At 52.8% G+C, this 14,989-nt stretch overlaps 5 protein-coding genes across 5 annotated transcripts; 2 read left to right on the top strand and 3 right to left on the bottom strand.

The window, feature by feature from the left end:
* The first annotated feature begins 481 nt into the window (after nucleotides 1-481).
* QC764_310480 (uncharacterized protein) lies at nucleotides 482-2,321 on the top strand. Its single transcript, XM_062946162.1, has 4 exons — nucleotides 482-968; nucleotides 1,024-1,500; nucleotides 1,550-2,047; nucleotides 2,098-2,321. The coding sequence occupies exons 1-4, from the start codon at nucleotides 613-615 to the stop codon at nucleotides 2,231-2,233; spliced, it is 1,467 nt and encodes a 488-aa protein (XP_062802340.1). The 5' UTR covers nucleotides 482-612; the 3' UTR covers nucleotides 2,234-2,321.
* An 83-nt stretch (nucleotides 2,322-2,404) lies between these two features.
* Nucleotides 2,405-4,591, bottom strand: QC764_310490 (uncharacterized protein; the record flags this gene model as incomplete). The annotated part of the gene is given in 3 exon segments (XM_062946163.1): nucleotides 2,405-2,464; nucleotides 2,481-4,281; nucleotides 4,500-4,591. 3 exon segments carry the CDS (start codon nucleotides 4,589-4,591, stop codon nucleotides 2,405-2,407), a joined length of 1,953 nt encoding a protein of 650 aa, XP_062802339.1.
* A 1,180-nt stretch (nucleotides 4,592-5,771) lies between these two features.
* QC764_310500 (uncharacterized protein) lies at nucleotides 5,772-7,383 on the bottom strand (the record flags this gene model as incomplete). The annotated part of the gene is made up of 4 exons (XM_062946164.1): nucleotides 5,772-6,676; nucleotides 6,734-6,807; nucleotides 6,858-7,097; nucleotides 7,152-7,383. The coding sequence occupies 4 exons, from the start codon at nucleotides 7,381-7,383 to the stop codon at nucleotides 6,047-6,049; spliced, it is 1,176 nt and encodes a 391-aa protein (XP_062802338.1). The 3' UTR covers nucleotides 5,772-6,046.
* A 521-nt stretch (nucleotides 7,384-7,904) lies between these two features.
* On the bottom strand, nucleotides 7,905-11,439 carry QC764_310510 (uncharacterized protein; the record flags this gene model as incomplete). Its single annotated transcript, XM_062946165.1, is given in 9 exon segments — nucleotides 7,905-8,038; nucleotides 8,090-8,288; nucleotides 8,372-8,734; nucleotides 8,796-9,287; nucleotides 9,339-10,679; nucleotides 10,745-10,787; nucleotides 10,796-10,808; nucleotides 10,862-10,888; nucleotides 11,022-11,439. Coding segments are annotated over 5 exon segments (2,301 nt in total). The 5' UTR covers nucleotides 10,452-10,679; nucleotides 10,745-10,787; nucleotides 10,796-10,808; nucleotides 10,862-10,888; nucleotides 11,022-11,439.
* Nucleotides 10,577-14,953, top strand: QC764_310520 (uncharacterized protein). The gene is made up of 7 exons (XM_062946166.1): nucleotides 10,577-10,980; nucleotides 11,041-11,191; nucleotides 11,542-12,232; nucleotides 12,445-12,496; nucleotides 12,560-12,633; nucleotides 12,690-13,816; nucleotides 13,928-14,953. The coding sequence occupies exons 6-7, from the start codon at nucleotides 13,510-13,512 to the stop codon at nucleotides 14,392-14,394; spliced, it is 774 nt and encodes a 257-aa protein (XP_062802336.1). The 5' UTR covers nucleotides 10,577-10,980; nucleotides 11,041-11,191; nucleotides 11,542-12,232; nucleotides 12,445-12,496; nucleotides 12,560-12,633; nucleotides 12,690-13,509; the 3' UTR covers nucleotides 14,395-14,953.
* Nucleotides 14,954-14,989: the final 36 nt, after the last annotated feature.

Genomic DNA, 14,989 nt, shown 5'->3' with positions numbered 1-14,989 from the left:
CCTCAAAGGATGGGTAGCCCGTAATTGTGGAGGACTGCGGCCTTCTTTCCGCCGCCGTCGATATTACCGCTGAACCCCATCGCAGACGACTGATACTTGCGGCCTGCAGCAGCAACATATGGTGGAGCTGTCATCTAGGTAGCCTTGGGTTTTGGGGGGAATCTAGATATTGATCACAGCTGTATCTTGGCGTTACCATCACAATCCTCCTGCAACATGAATCCAGGACTTGTTCCTCACCAGCCGGGTCATCAGAACCAGGATATTATCCCTCCATGTTCTACATATAAGTAATTCCATCCCACGTGGAAAGGCGGCTGAGGCTGTTGAGCCGAGACAACATCTTCCAATATCCGGGTTGTACAGCGCTTCTCGCGTGTGCATATCAGCCGTCATGTTATTTACCGGTCTTGTCGTCAGGTACGGTGATTGAGCCGGAATATATTCATCTAAACCCAATAAACGCCACTCTTGGCCAGAACTGCGGGGGTCCAGATACCACTTCTCCAACGCAGATAATAAAATGACCGGAACTCCCAGTATGTTTGTGATGTAAACAGAGCTGTCTAACTTGGACTCTGGAACGTCGGTGCAAACTGCCCGTATATCAAGATGGCGCCGTCCATCGTCTCCATTGCGGCCCTAGCCGCTCTCTTGTCACCAGCAATCCCAAATATTCTGGTCATTGCTCAACTCACCGCTGGCTGCACGACAAACTCGTTCACAGTCTCCAGTTGGCTCATTGAAGATTTCGATTCCAGCGGAACGACTGTGCGATTTCAGGCACTCAACCGAGCCACCAACACATCAGCTCAACTGAGTTGTCAGGTTTCAAGAAACACTTCAACATGGCAAGCTTGCACTAGTGACAGCTCTCGTTTGATTGCTTCGGTGCAGCTGGAGGCGGCTGTAGCTCGAGTGCGAATAAACGAGACATGGGTGTGCAATGATCTTACTCCCTCAAGACCGTTCGTCATCTCTCACTTGGTATTTCTGATCAGTCCTGACACTGTTGTTGTATAGGCTCAACTTTGCTGCCCAAGGAGAGGGTTCCCTGCCAATTACCTGCAATACCGACGCTTGCGCCCCCTCGTCCACCGATCCCCTCTTGATCAAGTCTGTCCTCAGCTCCCCCTTCCCGCTGAGCCCATCAGCAGTTCCTGGGCCTTCTGGTCACGACAAGGAAGGTTGCGCGGCCGGGTCACGAACACCGTCGTGGGAGATCTTTTCCACTCAGCTGAATCTCCGGAACGTGTCCGGAAGGATTGAAGGAGGAAACGCCTTCATCCAACTGAGAAATACCATCACCGACTACCGTGCATCTTGCTTCGGGACATTAACCGGCACTGCCCCTGCGACTATGCAGTGTTCAGCTCAGTCTACTGGACGGCCCAGAGCGCCAAAATACAACATCAACACTGTCCTCACATTTAGTCCTGGCTCCTTTGTCCTGTCAGTCAACGAGACGTGGTTCTGTGATGACGCGAACCCTGCCCAGCCGTAAGCTTTCCTCTGTGTGGGTGTTGAACTTTGCTGACGCTTCGTACAGCATTGAGATCTTTGGTGTTGGCACTGCCCGGCTCCCACTCGAATGTTCCGCTGTCGGAGAGACGACAACCTATTGCGCTGGTGACCCAGCCACGTTTACCGGCCGCCTGATTTCTGAAAAGCCAATCCCGCCATTTTCTCTTGGTGACCCTCTCCCCACAGCCCCAAGTTGCACAATCTCATCAGTTGTCGCTCCATCATATAGATTCTCCGACTTTGAAACAATAGTAGCGTCAGGATCGAGCCTGGGAAGCATCAGGTTCGGCGTTGAGCTCAACACTGGAGCCGCGTTCACGGGCTACCCGTCTACTTTTTTCAGATCCGGCGTTTCGGTGTCTGTCACAGAGGGCGGGTCAACCGCATGGTATCCTTGCGTTTTGGAGAGTGTTGGAGAGCAGAGTCTGACACCCACGGCTTGTGCGTTCCGGTATGATGCCGCCACGCAGAGTCTATCCCTCAGTGCGGATTGGAAGTGTAGTGACCTGGACGCTAGTCGACCGTGAGTGTCTTGATGCGCTTGTTTACAAGATTGATGCTGACAAAAGGCAGGGTTTCCTTTACGGGCGATCTCAGGACAACGGTTCCTAGCTTGACTTGCTCAACAACATCGGGGAGAACTCGATGTGCTACAGCTCCAGGGCAAGCTTGGGCAGCGAACGTGACCAGCGTCTACTGGGGTAATTAATCGCGATGGGAAGCCATCAGACAAACCTTCGTAATCAAGCATCAAGATGGAATGACACGTCGCATATTGCCGAGTTATTGTTTATGATACTGCAGGCAAAACTATATTCAGCCGATTTGAACTCAAGAAATACCTAATCCTGCGCTGGCCTACACCAATCTGAAAACCCCTTTACCTCTGAATCTGCCCCACTCGCTCCAGCTCAAAAGCAAATAACTCGTCACAAACACACTTTCTCAAACTCGACCAATCTCGAAAGTATGTCTGCAAGCAGTGGCCGACGTTTTGCCTCGGGGAGGATGCAGCCTGTCGCATCGATACCCGGTCGCTCGCACGAGAGCAACTCATCCATGAAAGCATTGGCTTGCTCCAGCTCTCGTTCCCAGAAAGCTCTAGCGATTTTTCTTGTCGCAGTATCTGTGACTTCATCGACACTGATGCTTTTGGTCTGTACCAACTTACCACCCTTCAGGGTCAACCCAGTCTTTCGTCCTCTCTTCTCATCGACCTCCCATTCTGGGGCCCCCCTTGTGCATTCCCTGATCATGTCCTGCACATGTTTGGGTGTATTGTCGAAGTGCGGAAACCCAATGGCATCTTGTGCATCATTTTCCTGGAGAATTTCGTGGTCAATGCCACACCTCAGTCTCGCCTCACCTTCGAACAGACACCACAACAATTTCCCCAGCATAAACACTTGTGCTCTTTCCAACCTCTTGCTGTTTGTCTCCAGCCTTTCCTGCAACAGGGCCTTCCAAGCAAAGCTAAACCCACCATCCTGGTCCTTGTACCTCGTTGACTGGCTAGTGGCCTCCCAGCTACCAAGGCAGTTCTGCAACCTCTCGGTAGCCCGTTGCTTCTGTTGACCGTGTTCATAGTCAAGCCATGTGGCAAGAATCTCCATATACTCAATGTACAGCACCTCAGGGGGGCTCCACGAAAACCAACCCCCTCGCTGTTCCAAATCCAGCAACACCAGGTCCATGACCTCTTCTGTCTTGCCGTCGGAGCGAATGACGAGATTGTCCGGCTTCAAATCCGGATAGAACCCGAATCGGTGCTGATTGACATGAATCAAGACCTCTGTCAACTGCCTCGCAAACCGGAGTTTTTGCCGCATGTCCAACTCGGCTCCCTCAGCCTTGCTCCTAAGCAGCAAGTCCTTGAGGGATCCGCCCTCAAAATACTCCATCACGAAGCCTGCAACCCCCCTCTTGCCGCCAAACTTTGCCTTCTTCGTCACGAGAAAAAGCGGCCTCGGCACCAAGTTGGCATGAGGTCCGAGCGATAGAAGGGTCTTGATCTCGTTGTACATGTATCGCTGGTCTCTCAGCAACGATTTGAGCACAACCAGCCGGTCGCCCAATTGTCCTGGCAAGGTGACAAGACTGATTGCTTCGTGAATCTGCTTCTTGAAGCTGAGCTCACTCACATCGATGGTAGGGGGCCAATCCTCCTCGTTCACCTTGTTACACCAGGCCTTCTTGAGCTGGTCGACGCTGCACATGTTCTGCTCAATGTCGTAATCAGGCAGCAGGTAAATAGTCATGTCTCGGGTGGAGGCGGCGATGTCAGCGATGATGATGCGGGAGCCAAAAGGAGCCGCCAGATAGTCTCGCTCAAAGCCCGGTACGGTAGGTGACCACTCTTCGAGAGTCTTGAGCAGAAACTTTGAGATGGGAAGCGAAAGAAGTTGGTCTCTGGGGGTGTATATGGCCTCCTCGGGCTTCAAGTTGCTTCGAAGTTCGAGGGGGTACTCCTCAAAAGGTGGGAGCCAAACATCGATTCGGACTGGCTGCTTGTCTATGGCAAATAGGGGCAAGGCGAAGAAGCGTCTGCCGTCGGTATCAACTCCATCGATTCTCCATTTTGGGTCGACTGAGGGCGTAAGACTGCGAATCAAGTCGTCTCGGTTCCAAGCTAGGTTTTGGCCTCTAGCGGTATCTTCTTTCTCTGGTGATTTAGAGTGTTGCTCAACTGGCTTCTGCAGTTGGTAAACTGCCAGAGGGGTCAGAACGTCGGCGACAACGGTGCTTGAGAGTTCCATGCTTTCTCCTGCGATGGTAGTGACCGGTCAATGATGCTGTCGAATGCAAACAAATCCATTGTATGCCAGGCTCCCACTCTCTCGTTTTAAGTAGGCAGTCAAGCCTTGGGCGGGGCCTCATCATCTTTCACTTTTCACTTTTCACAAATGTTATCTGGTCTTTAACTCCGAAACGCGCAACTGTAACACCAGCCAGGCCCAGAAGACAAGCTCACTCACATGTTTGTGCATGTAACGCCAAGATCATGAGATTTCCACCACTCCGGCAGTCCTGTGATACCATGTCTCGTTGCAAAACTAAGGGACCGCATCATCACTATATCCTCAAACTTTGACAAACTTTTCAATGACGCCCTCGTGGGACCCCACTGTACTTGGACTGACTAATAGTGAGTAAGCACCCTAACTGCCCCGCATCTTACCGGCCTCGGCAGGCAACCGGTCGATCCCCGGTTTATCATTTCCATCTCGGAGAAGGAATATGCCGCATCGCTCATACATACCTCTGTCGAACCGGTCACCAGCCCTACGCTAGTGCCAAGCAACCAGTCTCGTGGTAAACAGCCATGTACGACGGCGTGGACGGGAAACCAGCACGATCAACATAGTGGGAGGACCCTGAGAACTACAATCGTACCCGACTATAATCCAAACTTCTATCCGCCCCCAACTCCCGAATATTAACTCACAAATGCCGAGCAAACCCGGCCACCAAGACACTCCCCCACCATCATCCAAGAAAATGAGACCCCAAGACCCCAAAATCGGGGGACACAACAATGCAAGCCCACGAACCACGCCCACATGTGAGATGGCTTGCTCCACCTACCCTTCCACAACACCCGCAGCCAGTCCTGCCCGCCCTCGGGACCGGACCGTCCTCTCACTGGCCGGCTCCCGCTCATCAGCAGCGGTCCGATGAGGAAACGAGAGCACCCTTCATGTACACGCCCCTCCTCTTCCTAGGTTCTGCAGTCAGCCTGTCAAATCACGGGCATTTTCTCCACACGCTCACAAGTTCCTGTCCTTTTTGGGCACATGAGATGAGACAGTGTGGGAGAAAACAGGTATAACAGCCGCAAATATTGGTCCCTTGCTGCAGATGACAGGGTTGCAGAAGTCCATGCCCCCTCTCCTTGGGTTTGCATAGGGCTAGATCACCGAGTCCCATTCACACCTCTCGCCGTCCAAACACCCTTCGCTATCCCTCTCCGGATAGAACATTATGTACTAACGCCGCACTGTGTGCGATTATCTGGATTCTCTGTGATTTGTCGATTAGTGATTTTTGCTTTGCTGGCTACCTCTAGGTGTAGCCGCCAGATTTGTTGGCAAGCCTTCCATAGCGTCGTGATCCAGCAAGTGGCTTTGCATCCACATTGAATGGCGGGGGGTCTGCCCTAAAGCCCGCTATCTGTTTTTCTGCCTCTTGGTGCCAACGAAAATTCCCAAAAGAAAGACCAGGCCCCCGAGTCGTTTTCCCGATTGGGAGGCGCTGTCCAAAAAAGTAAAATAATCGATTGTGATTCTGCTCAATGTCTCGGAAACCAAAGCTGCGTGCAAACCCCTGAATGCCAAGAAAACCACCTGCCAAAAGTGAAAAAACTTTGGCTCCAAAAAATTAAAAATGCGTAAAAAAAAGAACCCAAACCAAAAACAAGTGTGGCTTTTGTCAAGCCTCCTACGCTTCAACTCCGTGTCCCCAACGCCTGTTTTTTGCCCTTTGTCTCAGTCATCACAATCATTACCCATTAGATAGATGCGGCTCAAGAGGTAAGCCGCTCAGCCACGGCGAATTCAATACGGGGAGTGTCCGCCAGATTCCACCTTTCGCCGAGACCATTGTCCCGGTCATAAATTCGTGAGTTGCCGTACTGGAGGTCCTCAGGGAGATCCCAAGCGAGCTCCTCGTTCTTGAGCCACATTCTGACGAGATAGCGAGGGTTCTCGACAGCGTCGGTGAATTCTTCTCGTGAGTGGAGAACCCCGTGGTTGTTGATGAAGAGCAGGTCACCAGGCTCAGTGTTAATGCTTATCTGGCCCTCGGTTGCGAGCCTCTCCACAATTTCCAGGGCATTCTTTTGCTCCTGTGAGAGTACAGGAAGACCCGCCTTGCGCTTGACATCCTCCAGACCCAGCAGGGGTTCGCGAGCAAAGTTCATCATAACCTTTCCGTCGTGATGATACAGCAGAGGTCGAGTGCTGCAGGGGAAGAAGCTTCCCCGGCTGTCAAAAGGCCAGATGGGCTGCGCAAGGAGCTCGCAGAGTTTTGGATGCTCCTTTTGGAGCTTGTTATAGACGGTCCAGGTGGACGAGACAAGGGTGGCTCCGCCCTCCATGGCATTACTGCGCGACTGGAGAGCAAGAATGTCACAGAATGTGTCGGTGTGGAATGTCTAGATCAGAACAGGTCAGCGGCCAGCAGCTTCGACAGATGGCCTGGCGTGACCTACAGAAGCACGAGATGAGTATCTGGTTGGGCGCTGGGACTGTGGTGTCTTTGACAGCTTGGCATTGCGAATATGCGCTTGTCTCTCGTTAGTTACGCGGCACTAAACTCAGAAACACTCAACTTACACAGCATGTTGCCGTTCTCATCCTGCCTCCCCCGAGCACCGGCAATGTAGCTCGAAATCCCAAGGAAGATGATGATCTTGTCCTCAGGTGAGAACTCGCCGGGCTGCATATCCCGGATACCTCGGACAACAACAAAGCCTTTTCCGTTGTGAACATCCTCAGCAGCCTGCCTAAGCTTTGGGCCGAGAGTGGGAAGCGGGAAAGTGGTGGTAGAAACCTCGCTTCCAGAAAGGTCGAGGTCTTCTTTTTGTTAGCTAGAACCAGCTACAAGGCAGGAGGCATAACACGACGTACCGTTGAAGTGGGAGAGGGCAGACCTGACCTCCTTAGTCTCCCTGTCGTCGAGGGTGATAGTGTAGTCGGCGTCAGACTCAAAGGTTGAAGGGTTCCAGGCAAGGGGGCCGCTGATCTCGTCTGGCAGCTTGGGTGTTTTGGTTGCATGGGCCAGCTCACCCTTCAGAGTCAGCGTCAAATCACCCCAGGCGGGGATATGCTCGGTATGTGAGAGGATGGTTTCGGCGCCCATTGTGAATGTTGTGGAAATAATAACGAATGAGTCGAGGCTGTTGCTGGTGATGCTCTGGAAGGAAAAAGGACATCCAGCAGCCCCTAAGCCATCTATATAGGCTTCTACAGCGCGTCTTGCAAAAGAGGTGGGTGCACGAAGCCGTGCGAATTGGTAACACGATGTGATGCGGCTCAAGATTCCGAGAAAGTCGCAACTCCGCAAAATGAGGGTCTTCTATGTCGGGTAAGGTAAGACAGCAGGAGGGGTCGACTGCACGCCTACCCAATAGCCCATGCCGGATTTAGGACGACGCCCCCCCTCCTCTTCGCACGAGCACACTGCAGGTGATAAGAGCGGGGCTGCTTATTGGCGGAGTCTACATTTCGTGTGCTAATCGACCCGTTGGCTTCCCGTTGGTCTCGAACTCGACCCGAGCTGTCAAGTGAGGGGCTCTCGTTCAGCTCACACCCTGCTGGCCACACAACCAGGTCATCCAGATTACCAAAACGAGACAAGCATGGGCAGAAATCAGGCCACTTTCAAGCCTCCATCTCGGCCGGCGGGGCATGTTCCAGCGTATCGCGAGGCGTCCAATCTGGGTCGAAGAGCTGGCTCGTATACCAATACTTCTTGTGATACTCGTCCGTGTGGTTGATGGCTTCAAAGACGGGGCCTGGTCATTGTCAGTGCTGTACACAGAACACCAGCTGAGGGCTTGTCTTACCCTTCTTGACCACAATGTCGCGGCACTGCGCCATAAAATCGGTTTGTTCCTTATCCAGGCGCGCCATCCGACGCACTCGCGGGGCGTTCCAGTTAAATCCCTCTGTGAACAGCTGCTGGCCTTTGTAGCAGTAGTGGAAGTGAGCCAGAATCGTCTTCGCCCCCGAATTTGTGGCCCTGACGAGTGGCATGTCGAGGTACTTTACCTGTCAAAGCAGCCAGGCGGGTTAGCGCATTCATCGGAGCAAAGCGCGGCTCCCCGGGCCCGGGAGATGTGACTTACCCTGGCTTTCCTTCTGGACGCAAACTGCTGCTGGAAGAGCATCTGCATTTCGTAGTTTTGCAGCAAGATGAACGAAGCCAGGAAGCTGATGAACCAATCATTGGGGCTGTGGACGTTGAACGTCGCTTGCAGTTCACGCAGCACGTCTTTTCGGAGAGGACTGAGGATGCGGTGGATGATGATGGATGCCACCTGGTAGTCTAGATACGGAGGCAGGGAATCGATGTCTTTGTAAAAGGGGTCCTGAGGATTCGACGCCTTGATGTCATCGTCGGCCCATCCAGCCGCAGCCCAGCACCGCCACTTGGACTCGACAAATCGACAAGCCACCCACAGCTTGAGCGTCTTCCGAAGCATTTCATTCTGGTCAAGGGCATTCATATTAGTAACAAGACGAACCGATATACAGCCAACAACAACATACCGGGACAGGGAAGATGGATGCCCGGTAGGCAGCCTGAAAGATTCCCCAGACAAGGTCATCCGAGTCGTCAAGATAGGCGTCCATGTAGCGTGTGATGCCGCGATCAATGTATTCGTGGATTGATTGCACCACAGCTTCCGGGTCGGCCACGGCCCAGGGGACGGCATACATGGGCCTGTTTTTCAAATCCACATCTCCCGAGTTCAAGGGCGGCACGAACTGTCTCAACTCTACCTTGAAGCTCATGGATCCAATCTGCCCCAAGCAGAGATACTTGGATGGACCTGGCACCCATTCCCGCTCCAAGTGAAAATCGCCATAGTTGGGACCTATCATGGGGTGGTTTCTGTAAAAGGGCATGTAGTCGAGCCCAGTCCGGAAGAGTATGGTGTCTGTTACCATGTACCGTAGACATGGCAGCCGGCTCATGCGGACGGTTCTCTGTTGGCATGTCAAGCAAGGGCCGCGAGGGTTGCTGGGATCGGGAATGCACTAAAAAGTGTTAGTTCTCGAGAAAGGACATTGAAGTACTAAAAAACTTGCCCTATTCCTTTGCATCCTACATCTGACACAGGCATGCACCTGTCGGGTGAGATGTGTGTCGGTCTTTTTGCTACCTTCATACGGACTGCGCTTCTTCCGGACACGATGTGAGGAGCCCTCTGATACCGAGTGAGAGCTTGACCTGGAAGCTTTCGGCGCAAGAGCAGGGTAACGCTTCTCTCCCGAGCCCGAAGAAGGGGACATGGCCGAGGACTGCGAATCAGGTGGCGAAGGCACAAGTGCCCAGTCTGTCGATGCGTCGTCCACAATGACAGGCTCTTCGCGTAGGTTGTCGCTCAATGATTCCGAGTCCAGCTGCATTGGGGTGGCCGAGACCGAAGAGCTCTGTTCATGACCAGGGCGATAGCGGACGTTGTCAAATTCAAAGCTGTCTCCAACCATCTCGAAATCCCAAATTCCCACGTCACAGTCATACTCTGAGCGCCGAGGGTTCAGAAGCTCCACCGTGGTCCCCTGGAGATGTGACACGGAAGTTTCCTGTGGCAGCTGAGCAAGATCGTCTTCAAACTCGAGGGACTCCAGGTCTATCTCCACAGGGGGTCGATAATGCTCATCCTGAAGGGGGTGAGCTTGGTACCAGGTCGAATGCACGGCTTGCGGCTGTAAGGAATGAAGGGGGAGGGATTGCTGCTGCTGCTGGATAGGTGTGGTGGCAGGCTCGGCCAGCTGGGTGCGGGCACGGCTCTGCTCGAGCAGCTCGTCCACAGTGAGATTCAAGAGGCCGGCGACACGCTGGATGTCCTCAAGGTCCTTGCCGGAAAAGTCCATGGTGAGGGCGGCCAAAAGGGCGGGCGATTGCTGGTCTGATGAAGGGAGCGAGGCGAGATGATATCCAAGGAGGAAGTTGAGACTGTTGAGGGAGTTGATATCCTGATGCGGCTCTGGATAATAAGGTCGGACCCTGCGCGGACCCTGGCCAGAATGGTGGTCGCGGGGGATGTGTAACGGACGCGGCCAATCATGGCCGGTCGGGATAGCCCATCGAAACCGATCAACGAATGAGCCAACAGCAGAGCGTGTGCTAACCGGTGCAGAAAATCCAAACCGGCCGTCCACCACCCCCCAACACACACAGCCAATCGAGTCGCACATGGCCGCGACGTTGAAGCCGATTTTCTCTCAAAGACCTGGACTTGGGCTGTCTCCTGTCGTGCTGAGGTGTTGCAGCCCGAGGCGAGACTCGCTAGCGGGCTGGGGGCCGTTTGTTTAGCGGGTTTCGGGAGCTGGCGATCGGCAATTAGGACTACCGACGCTTGTTGATCGGGGGCCTCCAGTGCCGTGGGTGCGCATTCTCAGCGTGGCGATGTTCAGTACAGAATCCTATCAAAACAGTTAGCAACCATCCCAAGTTCCTGAAATAGTGACGGACTCAAACCGACACATACACTTGGCGAACCTCCATTGTCCTCAGTCAATCATAATGCCATCCAGCTGAACAGGTCCCAGAATCTTGGTAGGATTAGCAACAGGCCACTATCTGGAATGCTTGGATCTCATCTCACCTTGGACTTTTGTTGGGAATGTACACCCTGTGATCCGAGACACATCAGCTATTGATCGGTTCCAGCAGTTATATCTCGCCAGAATCCCGCTGGTCCTTCCTGCACTGAACAATCGCCATGTTAGTTTCCCGCCAATCATTATAGCATCCACGCCACTCACCTTCAGGAACAACTGGCAGCGAGCAAACTAATAATATGCAAGAGGCGACAGGTGTGATGTGTTGGGCTCGGCATGCACCAAAGGCAGATTCAATAACGGGAATAAGACCTCCAAGAAACTCCAGCTTGAAGTTGGTGGTGATTTGGTGAGGGTGGTTGGGCAGGTATGAGGTGAGTCTTTGAGATCACGGAGCAGTTGGTCGAGAAGCACACTTAACCGTCTGGACGGCCATCCTCGAGCGAGGATAAGGCAGAGGAGTTATGAGATCCTGGGTCAGCACCCACGGGAGCCTCCAGGCACCCCACGCATCCAGATTTCCCAAAGTCGAAACGGTATGGCTGGCCGAGAATCACGAGTTCGGCACATGACTTTGTCAACAAAGTCCAGAATAGGAGATGCATGGCCTCTTTTCCATCCCTTGTACGTTTGATGACGGAAATTTCCTTGGTTTACCGGATTTTCAGGACTCATAACCGCTCAGTGACGTACCGACTGGGAGGCTTATGCCATGCTGGGCCAGATCGGATTGACCCAACATCCAATCAGGGGATGCTGCGCCCTCATAGCGGACTGTAACCGGCCAACGGCTCCTATGTTTGGCCACGAAAATCACCTTATTTCGACGATCACCCCTACGTCAGTTCTTCCTTCTCCCGTGGTTTCTTTTCTCACTTCAACAACATCTCAGGCTTTCCTCGCCATGAGTGGCTCTTCGCCGGCCCAGGAGCTGTTGCCGCTCTTCAGGGTCTATTCTGCCTTGCCGTCACCACTGGTGCCTCAACATACACCTTCATACCTAGCATAAGGTACGATCAAAGTGGAGATGTCATCCAGCCCAGCCAAATCCCCTCTTTGAATCCAAAGACGGAGGTTACCAGTGAGCTGGCTGTTGCCACCAATATGGGACGATAAATCAAACCCTATGCCATGGTTCCTGCTAGGGACCTTGATCGGCCCATATAGCCATCCAATCAAGGGACGTGGACAAAAGAACCGATGTCTGAAAATGGTCACGTTGCGGGATACACCGAGCATGATCTACAATTCGATATCCATTTGGGCTCCGACCAATCGGCACGGGTGCCCATCTTTCACCCTGCGCTTGTCGTTCACGGCTTCCCAATTTGGGAATCTACGTCGCTTCAAGATCCCACGGGATAACAGAGCAGCGTGTAGAGAAGCTGGAGTGTAGTTTTCACGGGCTACCGAAGGTAACTATCCCATGGCAACTCAACTCGGAATTTTGGCATATATCACGGCGTGTGTGGCTGTAGCAAATTCCAGGTCGAAGCAAGCGCGGCATGTTTCTTTTTTTTTCTCTTTGCTTTTTCGTACCAAGATCATCATGTCAGATGCCAGCAACCAACATCGGCCGTCCAGTTCTTCACAAACACAAACAGACAGCTTTCTCATGATTCAACAGATGACCCAAACACCTCCCAGGGGCGCATATACGTCACTCATGAGATGCAATGGTGAGATGTTATGGTCACATCTCAAGACCTGCATCGAATGCTAACGAGGTTATCGTGTCTCAGAGTTTACTTGGTCCCATGGGGCAGTTGGAACATGCTCAGAATATACCCCTGAGCTTCACCTTAACCCTGAGCCAGTACGTAATCGTGCATCGAAGTTCCCAAATTTCTTTTCAGCTGACATGTGCCACAGACAAGCAGATCGTCCAAAACACCATGGAGTCATCGTCGGACGTCAGCATCTGGTTAAAGAGAGCCTCGCACATGACAGCCAATCATCTCGTGTCGAAATAATGCAAGTCCTGACATCCGAGATCAATTGACGTGCATTGTGCGTGCTGGGAATGTTCCGATGTTGTACACCCGATGGATTGTTGTCAAGGACCACGACATCTTGTGTTTCTGCAGTCCGATGGCCGGATGGAGAACCCTGGAAGGAATGCAATGGCGATCATCAGTAGTCCAGGCCCTGATATCCGATGCGCCCAGGGTTTGATGGCTTGCAGTCGTTGCAGCCAATGGACGACAGCCAACCGCCGCGGGGGAAGCAGCGGCGGCGGGACGAAAGAGCTTGACCTACGTCATAGCAGATCAGTGCTTAGCCTGCCAAGCCTCGAGTTTCCAAGGCAGGGCAAGTCCCACTCGGTTCACCAGATGAGGTCACCCAGCCTGCCGAAATGTGCGAAATTCGGTCTGAAGAAACCAAAATCCCATCTTGTCCCATCTCTACCTTCATCCCTTTCTTCCCATTTGCCTTCAACCCCCCCCCTTCCCCCCCTTTTTGCCTTTCCCCCCCCCAATTGCACATCACATCGTCATTGTCCTACCAATTCGACACGCTCCAACACTACCTTACCACATTACATACCACAGCCTACATCTACATTTACCCATCATCTCCCCATCCTTTTAGGATACCACTGATCATGTTCATGCCCACATCACTGCATGTCTTCACCCCACAGGCGGAGTAGTCCCCACAGTGCGCCAATCCATCATTATTAACGCCCAACATGGCTTCCCTCCAGCACAATCTCCGCCTGGCTACCGAGGCCGATCTCCCGGCCATGACAGAAGTCCTCAACGCAGCATCGCGCCAGGACCCCATCTACCCCTACCGGTTCCCCGATCGCCATCGCTATCCATCCGAGTTTGCTCTGCTCTGTCGCCAGAAATGCACCGAGTACTTAGCATCCAGTACCGTGGTCGTCTGCGAGATGCCGAGCGCCACCGATGCCGGGGCCATGCGGGTCGTTGCCTTTGCCGTCTGGGATACGCCGGCTTCGCAACACAGGGTCCAGGCCCGCACCGGGAGCTTGGGTATGTCATTTTCTTCAGCTTATCCCATGTGCATATGTCCATTGTGGTTGTCTTAGACATCACGACACAGGAGAAGAAGAAAAGATCCTAACCGCAACCCATGTTACACAGAGCCGCTCCCCTCCCAACAACCATCCTCCCTCGGCGTTCCCATCACCATCGGCCACAAGGACAGAATGGACGCTTTTAAATCCGCCTGCGTTCGATACAAGGCGTCCTTCTTCGATGCGAAATATAAAAGAGGACATGTCATGCTCAGGATCCTGCTTTGCCACCCCGACTACCAACGTCGGGGGGCAGGCAAGGCCTTGACAGAGTGGGGGATTCAGGAGGCACAGAGGTTGGGATTATACACCACTGTGTTTGCGAGCCCCATGGGACTTCGTTTGTACACCAAACTAGGCTTCACCGAGATCGGACGATTCAGAGTCGAGGTGGAAGGTGACGAGGAACATTTAGAGATCCCTGCGCTGGTCTTGAGCCCGTCAGCCGGGATATGGGAGAGTGGGAGGAAAGCGACTTGTGGGATGGTTACGGGGGCGGGTTACAATGGTGTTTCGTCGACTGTTTGCGCGTGATTGCCGAGCAGTGTCTTGATGGTGGGTGATTCCTTTTTGTCAGAGCAAGCGAGGCATATTTGGCGACATTTACACGGCGTGACATGGTTTCGAGTTGGATCTCGTTTTGTTCTTTTGTTTGAAGATCATCTTGGGGGTTATATATTCTTATATGGCTGGCAGGCTGGCAAAAACATTACGCATTGCGTGTTGGTTGCATGAAGAGGGGTGCGGCGGTTCGTTTGGTGAACCTCTACACTTGGTGTATCATGACTTTTGGGCATTTCTTTTCATTATCGGAGCGGGCGGACTCGTCTTACGCATGCAGTTGTACAAAGCATTGCCGTCGCCATCCTTTTCCTACCATCCTGGAGGGAAGACTTGTTGTACTATTAGGGGTTGTGGAGATATGTGTTACAGATATGAGATCATTGCTTACATAGGTATCTTATGCATGAAGAATGGAAATAGATGGAGGCTCAAGTGTGGTGAGAACGATATGTATTTACTCTGTGGACAGGAACTTAGAGACTGCGATGAAATGATAAGGCCTTACAAAACAGCCAATCCACGTTACGAATATCTTTCTAGACCATGTGACTAATTTGGAGGGTTT

This window comes from Podospora pseudoanserina, chromosome 3 (assembly GCF_035222485.1).
Source record: "Podospora pseudoanserina strain CBS 124.78 chromosome 3, whole genome shotgun sequence".
In the NCBI taxonomy this organism is placed as follows: domain Eukaryota; kingdom Fungi; phylum Ascomycota; class Sordariomycetes; order Sordariales; family Podosporaceae; genus Podospora; species Podospora pseudoanserina.
The sequence above is the reverse complement of the archived record's forward strand: the minus strand, read 5'-3'. Positions and strand labels throughout refer to the sequence as shown.